This window comes from Vespa mandarinia, chromosome 5 (genome assembly GCF_050613455.1).
Source record: "Vespa mandarinia isolate Hongniang chromosome 5, ASM5061345v1, whole genome shotgun sequence".
Lineage (NCBI taxonomy): Eukaryota > Metazoa > Arthropoda > Insecta > Hymenoptera > Vespidae > Vespa > Vespa mandarinia.
The window spans coordinates 2029637-2040000 of record NC_140814.1 but is presented as its reverse complement, the minus strand read 5'-3'; the positions used below and the strand labels follow the sequence as shown (position 1 = coordinate 2040000).

Below are 10364 nucleotides of genomic sequence, written 5' to 3'. Positions count from 1 at the left end.
TCCCAAAATTAGTCACGCTATTTTTACGATATTCTCAACGCTTACGATAGAAAAATTTCTTTAAAAGAAATCAACTAACATTCCCATTTGTCCGAAAGTTTACATTACGATTTATTCAATTAAATTCATTTCTATTTATTATAAAGGATAATTCGTAAACATATTTTTTACGAGTAATTAACGTAATTTATTTGTATTTTTCAATTAGTAATTTCTCGTATTCTTTTTCTTTCTTTTTTTTATTTTCTTTTTTTTCCACGGTGAACGTGCAAACAGGAATTCCAAGAAATAAAAAAGAAAAAAGAGAAAAAGAAGGAAAATGTTTTAAGTGAGATGAATTTTGATGAAAAATCTAGTTAGCACTCTAAAACTCGAAATAGAGAGAGAGAGAGAGAGAGAAAATATGTCAATGTGTATGCGCGTACTACAAAAAAAGTTGCCACCTTACGCATTCATCCGCTTTATAAATTTTTAAGCGGACGAGGTAAACAACTGTGTCAAAAAGACAGAGGAAAAATAAAAGAGAGAAAGAGAGAGAGAGAGAAAGAGAGAGAGAGAGAAAGAGAGAGAGAGAGAGAGAGAGAGAAAGAAAGAAACATACTATATCTATCACACAGAGTACTGGACTGCGAAATGGGAAAAGTGCATTCTACCTTGAAATGAAAGCTTCTCGAAATTGCCTGACGGTGTATGCCCCTGACCGAACGAACGTATGAATTTCTACGGAGTTCTATTAGAACGTTAAATGTTAGAAGCAAATGTTAGAAACTGCTGACGCGATGCTAACTTATGCGTTATTGTTTTCGATTCGAACGACCCAATGAATGAAATGGCATTTGTTTAATTAATAAAATGTAAAATCTAAATCTGTCTGTCTATCTATTTGATTTATATATATATATAAATAATATTTGATATTTTATATCTTTATTTCTCTATCTCTTTCTCTCTCTCTCTCTCTCTCTCTCTCTCTCTCTCTCCTCCTCCTCTTTCTAGCTATCTCTTTATCTCTTGTTTCTTCTCTCATAATTATTTTCTTAAATAGATAAAGTCGATAAAATGTAAAATGTATTGTAAATTTATCTGTTATCTATATAAATATTTTCTATTTTCTATCTTCGTTTCTCTCTCTCTCTCTCACACACACATATACACACAATATATATATATATATATTCGACTTTCCTTCTTTCGTAATTATTTTCTTAATCAGACGAAGTCGAATATCCTTCCAACTTTCAAAATTTACTGGCTCCACGGTCAGCGAGGTAGCAACTTGAGTTATTGGATTTCGAAGTGGAGCAATCCGGCTGCACCGGCTGACGTTGCCAGCCAAATGGAAGAAGCTCGCTTCTTCTACATGCACCGTAAAATTTAATAATACAGTAATGAGAACGCGATCGATACTATGAGCCTGAAGAAAGAGAGAACGAAACGAATTGTCAGATTTGTGAGTCAGTATCTGATGCGGACTGAAAGCGCACGTGAAATCAACGTGTTATACACGAATTAATGGATGGTGTGAAATAAATATAATATCATATACATACATATATATATATATATATATATATATTAAAAGGAGAAAAAAGGGATAATAAGAATAATAACGTATATTGATAAAAAAAATTCAATAATCCGATTTAAAAGAAAAAAAGGAAATGAAAAGAAAAGATAGTAAAAAATCGAGAAAAAAAGGAAATTATTCTGATAACTTATCAATTTATCTATGATCCAATTAAATTTGATCACATTCCTCTGTAGATATATATATATATATATATATATATATATATATATATGTATGTACTTATATTATATTTTAGGAAATTCGTTAAATGTCTGTATCATGTCACGAACAGGAATCTCGAAGGATTACACAGTGTGGTATATAGGTACGAACAAATCCAAACGATCAGAGAATTAACTCGCTATAGAGTATCAGTCCGACAATGACCTCTTTCTTCCAATTAAATTTTTCTTTACTCTCTCGGAATTGAAAGAAACTATACATATAATACATTTTTCATCCTATTCTATAAGCAATTATCGGATAGGAATAGATTTCTATATTTATAGAATAATACGTAGAACATATAAAATTCAAAGTTTCCAAATGATTTTATATTTGACGATATATATATATATATATATATATATATATATATATATATATACGTTTATATATATATATATATATATATATATATATATATTTAATGATGGAACAAATTTCGTAATAAAATTAAATTCTCGTAACACACAAATGGATTAAAACCATTCGGTCTCTCGTGAATTTCCTTTAGAACGTAGAATATGTTAACGTTTCTGCGCGTATTTGTGTGCCTTCACATATATGTATACGTAAGTGTATGTGTATGTATGTGTGCGTGTTTATGTTTGTATAAGTAAAATCTACGTAGAAATACGTATTTCAAATCGTCATTGCATAGCTCAGAAGCAAGGAAAACCGAGGTACGATTTATGTGGACCCATATAATCAAAAGTCGTATAATCTAATGTGCCCTCCCTCTCCTCCCCTTCCCTCTCTCTCTCTCTCTCTCTCTCTCTCTCTCTCTCTCTCTCTTTAACTTAGAACCTAATCTCGAAATTCCAGAGTAGGTGGGCTTCTAAGCTTCCGACAATTTTCCGCAAAAGCATAATATATAATCTCTCTCTCTCTCTCTCTCTCTCTCTCTCTCTCTTTCTCTTCCTCTTTCTTAGCTAAGTCGTATTAGAATCTCACCAGTTCATAAGGAACGTACTTATCAAATTAGATTCTAGACTAAGAAGATTAATTTTCGTATTCTCTCAGGTTAACACGAAAGGATCCTCTCTAATCAAATAAAATCTAACGCCTATTCTATTGTAGAAACGACAAAACGTATACACGAGTATTTCGTACTCGAACTCGATCAAAAAAAATAAAAAAAAGATAAATAAAAAGAAAACAAGGAAGAAAAAAAAAACGAAACGAGAAAACAAAAAGAAAAAGAAGAAGAAGAAGGAGTAGAAGAAGAAAGGAAAAAGAAACAGTAAAAAAGGAAAAAATGCTCCATCGTTAGAAAATACTTGGAGCTATGATATCTTCGTTTGAAGTATTCATAAAAATTCGTGGGAATCGATGGAGGGATTTACGCAAGAATATACTTTTAATGGTTTCGCAACGTTGATTTTGGATAAATAACAAAGATACCCTGTGGCGATTGAACGATTCGATTTTGAAGCTAATAGTAGAACGGCTTAGAGAGTGCTAATACCTTAGGGTCACTTTCTGTGGCGGCACGTTTACGATCAGCGATATATATATAAAGATGGATAGGGAAGAAGACCACAAGCTGGCTTGGTAACGATCGGATCAATTTGAGGTTGCATCAGAGGGCTACCTTAATTGGAATGTTCAATCGACTACTATGTTTTCGAACAAGTAAAACGACGGAGTACAACGACGAATTAAAACGACGAAATAGAAGGTAAACCTGTCCCGAGAGAAAGACAAAGAGAGAAAGAGAGAGAAAGAGAATGAGAGAGATAGAAAGAGAAAGAGAAAGAGAAAGAGAGAGAGAGAGAGAGAGAGAGAGAGAGAGAGAGAAATATACAGAAAGAGTTACGCTAAATTTCTCTAAAAGGCATAATCGATTGTAAAATAAACAGTATTGTCTATCTATCTATCTATCTATTTATCTATCTATCTACCTATCTACCTATTTATCTATCTATCTATCTATCTATCTGTAAAACGATCGATAAAGGAACTTGAGAAAGAAGAGCCGTGGGTTGGCATGCTTTCGAACTAAATGGAGCTTCAACGACTACGACTACGATTATGAGGAGGACAACGACGACGACAACGACAACGACAACGACAATGACGACGATCCGAGACAAGGAGAGAAGACGACGATGCTCTAACAAGTGGCTGTAGACCGTAACGATCGGCTCTGCCTTCCTACTTCTTCACCCCCTTACAATACCCCTTTTCCCTAGCCTTAATGTAAGGAGACGTATTAAACGCTAAGTATTAAAGAGTAGAAACCTAACTCTGTGTGTGTGTGTGTGTGTACACGTATGTATGAGCATGTATAAGTGAATAATGCACATATGCACGCACGCGATATTCACGTTACTTGTAACAAAACCTAAAATGTTCTTTGAAAGAAAGACCGATTAAATCTTAAGGTGTCCTGATTAAAAAGAAAAGAGAAAGGAAAAAAGAAAATAATAATAATAATAATAATAATAATAATAATAATAATAATAATAATAATAATAATAATAATAATAATAATAATAATAATAATAATAATAATAATAGTAATAATAATAATAATAATAATAATAATAATAATAATAATAATAATAATAATAATAATAATAATAATAATAATAATAGGGAGAATGTGACGATGAGAAAACGCCATGAGCATTCGTTCGATATTATGTTGCAAACAATTAAATCTAAATTAATCAATACTGTATAAAAAGTAATACTGTATAAAAAGCGCCATTACATATAACTTCTTTCGCGTTCTTATGTATTTTTCATTTTAATTTTTTGCTCACTTTCTTCTTTTTGTTTCACTTCTTAAAAATAAACTTACTTCGTTCGTTAATAGCAAGAATTAATTGTTAATTCGTATCTTTGGTAAGATCGATTTTTTTTCACTCTCTTTTTTTTCATATTAAAGAACAATTGTGTTTTAATACGATAAAAAAAGTTATGTTAATATATAGAAAACAAAAGAAAAATATTTATTCATAGATTATTTCTAAAGTTTAATTAAAACGATTATAGTGAATTAAGAATAATAAAAATTGTAGATTAAAAGTTATCTATGTGTGAAATGTTGATTGGATAAAAATAAAAAAAAAAAAAAAAAAAAAAAAGAAGTAATAAAAATTATTACAGATCTATTCCGCGACACATATTTCCTTCGTTTTTCAAATGGAAATTATTGTCTTTTCATCAGAAATCAAAAACTTTTCTACCGCGTTATTAAAAACAAACAAAAAATTCGTTTGAAAGTTCGAACACGTAAAACATTTCTTTTTTTTTTTTTCGAAGAATAGTTGAGATCACAGACGATATTCGAAGTTAAAAAGATCGTAAAAGGAGATTTCTAAAGTCATCGAAATCTTCGGTTGAATAAGAATTCTCTCTCTCTCTCTCTCTCTCTCTCTCTCTCTCTCTCTCTCTCTCTCTCTCATTCTCGCGCGAGTTTTAATAGAGAAAGCTTTATCGAAAAGTTCGATCGCGTTCTTTTCCAAGGCGACGATTTACAGGAACCTGACCTCAAGCAAGAATTTTCTTCTACCTTTGAAAAAAGATTTCTTCCTTTTTGCGTTTAATGGTCTCTTCGAAAGAGAGAGAGAGAGAGAGAGAGAGAGAGAGAGAGAGAGAGAGAAAAAGAGGAACAAAAAGAAAGAGAATTTTTATCAGATCACACACTACCATCTCCTTTTCAACGTTTTTCACGTTTCATTCTTTACCAAGTTATGTGGAAATTATTTTTTATCAATGAATCTTATGCATAGGATATTTTGCATTCAACGCGGTCACGCAATATTTCAAAGATATTATTATAATTATTCGACTAAAGTAAAGTAAAGTAACGCGTTAAAATAAAACTCACGTTCAAAAATTTATATATAAATCAAAAAGTTAGATAGGACACATGTGAATTTTTGTGTTTGAATATTTGAAATAATAGCCGAATGAAATGTTATATAGATGTAATATAAATGAAAATTTGGAAAATCGAGCTTGAAAAAAATATCCCGAACGATATTGCGTAAAATGGAAAATTCATTAGCTGGGAGACAACAAAAAAAAAAAAAAACAAAAAGAGAAAAAATAAATAAATTAAAGAAAGAAGAAAACGTAGATATCATTTGAATGAAATATTTTATCAACGTTAAACGCGCAAAATAGTTTATCGAACATTTATATTCGTATATTTTCTTTCTTTTCTACTATGAAGCAGAATTGCACGGGATTTTCTTAAAAAAAAAAAAAAAAAAAAAAAAAAAAAAAAATATATATACTTAATGTTCGAAAAAAATTTTCTTAAACTACGGCCAAAGTTACGCGTTAAGTTTCGTAAGTTCCTCTTGCGTATTATCTCAGTGAACTTTATCGACAATTCATGTAACGAAGAAAGGGAAGTGTAGTTCCTTGTAAGTACGTGTATTTTATTATTTTCCATAGAGAACTTACTTATTTCAATAGAAAATTATTCTCTATGATATAAAGATCCGATTGGGAGCGAGGTGAAATTTTCTCTAATAAATATCTCGGCAAAAATTTCTTATGAAAAGGAATATCTTCCAATACTTTATATTAATCTCTCATATGTATGTATGTATATATATAATAACACAAAAAAAGCGTTAAAAAGAATTATTAACCGACGGACAACCAGCGCTCACGCCGTAATAAAATAAACTTACGTAGGATTCAACAAACGTTAAATCAATAAATTATTCGCTTAGAAGTACGATAACATTGATTGAACGTGTATCTTAAACATAAATAATAAGGAATTATTTCGAGAGTGTAAGTTTCCAAAATTCGCGGGTAACATCGGAGGAAATGTCACGTGACTAGAAATATATCGAAGAGAGACAGAAAATACGCGAGAGAGGGCGCACGTAGTATGAGAGAAGCACATGCCGGCTACACACGACCCACGACCCACGGATCTGTCAAATGCATACGTACATACATACATACATACATATTTATATACCTTTTCTTCGATTATCTTCTTTTTCGAGGTCCACGATAAGCAAGAAAAGAATTCAATGAGTTCTCTTAATTTTTCGAACGTTCCACGTAATATAAATTCACAGTAGGAGTACTTCCGTTCGATCTCCATTTGAGAAAAGTAGAAGAGGTGAGACGTGCTTTTCGTTCGTTTATCTTCGTCGCTTTAATCCAACACCGATATATCTGACTCTCTCTCTCTTTCCCTCTCTCAATATATATATATATATATATATATATATATATATATATATATATGTATGTATATATATCATTCTACCTTTCGCTCCCCTATGTCACCCTCACCCTCGACACACGTAGCACACGCTCGCACATACACATATATTGTATGTATCTCATCTAAGAGAGAAAACGACAGAGACCACAAACACCTACCTACATCTGTATATACATATATATATATATATATATGTACACTATATATATATACATACATATATATATATATATAATAGGAGTAAGAGTAAGTGAGAGAGAGAGAGAGAAAGAGAGAGAGAAAGAGAGAGAGAAAGTGAGAGAGAGAGAGAGAGAGAGAGAGAGAGAGATGCGCGGGCGCATTCGCAAAATTACAGCATCTATGGAGACGTGCGCACATCTTCTTGTCGAGTGTCTAGTGTTGACGGTTTCGAGCGCGCACAATGATCGACGTAAATTCGAAAAGATCGATCAAAAGGTAACGTGCGATCTCCTCTTGCGCTTTTTATATGACAATAATGACAACAATGACGACGACGACGACGACGACGACGACGACGACGACGACGACGACGACGACGGCGGCGGCGGTGATGACGACGATGACGTCAACAATAAAAATAAATAGAAATAGAAATGAAAATGGTAAAAGGAAAAAAATAAGATATATGAGACACACACACAAACACACATATATATATATACATAATAGGAGCACAAGGAGAGCGACAATGACGACACACGACGTGGCCTTAACCTCATCGAGCACGAAATGAACGACACGCAAACACATAGAAGTCTTTTCGTATACAATATATACATACGTGATACGAATCAGATAGTTTTCTCTCTTTCTCTCTCTCTCTTTCTTTTTCTCTTTCTCTCTATCTTTGTTTCTCTTTCTGTCTCTCTCTCTCACACACACACACACACACACACACACGTATTCACAAAAAAGCATACACACGAATGTTCCCTACGATAAAAGATAAAATTTATTGAAAAAATTATTTGAAACGTGTTGTTACGCACAAATATACGTATACATATACATACATATATATATATACACATACATACATGATATATATCGTTCGGTCGTATCAACTCGATCGTCCTTACCTGCTTCACTAGTGGGAGTAGTGTCTGTTCTATGCTACGGGTCTTAATCTCTAGGGTGGCTGGATCTACGGGGTCGGGTGTCGCCATGATTCGAACACAACTCCGGCGCTCCGTACATTCGAGCCACGGCGAGAGGGTTCGTTGCTCCACCACCACCCCGCGCACACCTCCTGCCCTCTATCTTTCTCTTTCTTTCTCCAATCGACGCGATCACTCTACTACCTTTCTCTTCTCTCTATCTATATACACATACATATATATATATGTGTACGTATGTATGGATATATATATGATATATATATATATCTATCTATCTCTCTCCCTCTCTTTACCACGACAGAATGGCGCGCGCGCGCGCGCCCTATCGCTACCGGAGCGACGCCGCCCGCCGAGACGGCGACGCCCGAGCAACTATTCGCTACTCCGACCAAATTATATTCCCCGGTGTAACCATCGCCCCTCACCCCTAAGCCCCCTCCCCCTCTAATCCTAACGTTCACTCGTCGCGACGCCGGCTCCCTCGGCTTGACTATTACTCCATCTGTCGACTTTTCCAATAACCTTCCTCCTATTTTATCTTATTCGTCCATCAACCGCCAATGATTATTTTTCTTTAAACTATTTTATTCGATATCGAAATAATGTTAATGCTTACTTATGATTATTTACGTGAATGTTTGTTACCTTAAATGACAACGTTGATTTTATCAATTATAATTCGTATCGACGATATATAAGTTCAGATCAATATTTTCAATGAGGAATTTCGTCGAGGAAGAATTCGTGGTAAATCTTTATAATGATTTTTAAACTTAGAATGATGGGATGAATTTTTTCGAAAGAAAAAAAGAAAGAGAGAGAGAGAGAGAGAGAAAAAAAGAAATCGTTTAGAAAAAAAAAGGTTTGTTCCTTCGGGAGAATAGTTTATGGATGAGAATGAAGATCTTTTTGGGAATAATTCGTATTAATTAATTTTTACGTTTCGAATTAATTATTTTTGACGTTTATTTTTGTCTTTTTGTTTTTTCCCCATTTATCATAATCGATTTAATATTATACTTGAATTCATGTAAATCCCGACGTTTCCTCGGCATTCTTCTGTGAAAAATAAGTTTCGTATAGTGGCGCCCCTTTGAAATCTGCGATGAAAGCGAAGAAGCTCGTAAGCTCCCATCACTGATTTTCATATATATGCTTTAATGTTACACGTTTAGTTTCTTTGAAATAGTACATTCGCTAATTTAATCTGTTTAATTTGATCCATTTTAAGTACAAAAAAAAAAGATTAAGAAAATAATAACAATAAATAGTTCGTTAAAAATAATATATAATATTTAATTAATTGAAATTTGATTAAAATCTCTCAAAATATGAACTTGCTTGTATATATTATATTCAAATCGATATATTAATCTATGATAGATCAATCGAATGCGATGAATAATAATCAAATAAAATTAAACAGTATTAATGTATACATATATATATATATGTATACATTACATTAATACGTATTATATATTAATGTATACATTACATAATACACTTGCATATAATGCACATGAATAATAATTATATGTAATTTGATCTGTATATTCAATATATAAACACCATATGTATTGTGATATGAAGTAAAATAGAATTAATAAATCATATATATATATATATATATGCATATATATGTTATACACGTATGTAGGTATGTTATCTATTATAAGGATATAACATTGAAAATTTTTGCAATTGCTTTATCGGTAAATAATGATTCAAATTCTCATGATCATTGATATTGAATACCAAAGACTAACATATGACTATGGGGAACGGAATGATAGTAATCGATATTCTGTAGAAAATTAATCTATGAAGGAAACCTCGGAAAGTGTACGTATGTATATATATATGTGTGTATGTGTGTGTGTGTGTGTGAAAGAAAGAGAGAGAGAGAGAGAAAAAGAGAAAGAGAGAAAGAGAAAGAGAGAGAGAGAGAGAGAGAGAGAGAAAGAAAAAATTCGAGAAGTTCTAATATATCGTATAATATTTTTACACAGAAATCTTTATTGTTTTCTAAAAAATGTGATTTTCACAATTGCCATCGACTCAATGACAATTATTTTTAAATGCAAAAAAAAAAAAAAAAAAAAAGAAAAAAAATACATCTCGTAATGGTTCCCTTCTCTTATATCGATTGAAAGAATAAATGACAAAGGAATAATAATTAACTCGAACGAACATTAACTGATTCCTAATTCGTCTGTAT

At 32.1% G+C, this 10364-nt stretch overlaps 1 protein-coding gene across 4 annotated transcripts in view; it reads right to left on the bottom strand.

The window, feature by feature from the left end:
• alpha-Catr (alpha-catenin related) overlaps positions 1-8505 on the bottom strand; it is a 71280-nt gene extending 62775 nt beyond the window's left edge. For all 4 annotated transcript variants that reach the window (XR_014982173.1, XM_035867125.2, XM_035867123.2 and 1 more), the window contains exon 1: positions 8105-8505. Coding sequence is in view for 2 of the 4 variants with exons in the window: in XM_035867125.2 (XP_035723018.1) it covers positions 8105-8191 (87 nt within the window). In the remaining 2 variants the exon portion in view is untranslated. The remainder of the gene's footprint in view (positions 1-8104) is intronic.
• Positions 8506-10364: the final 1859 nt, after the last annotated feature.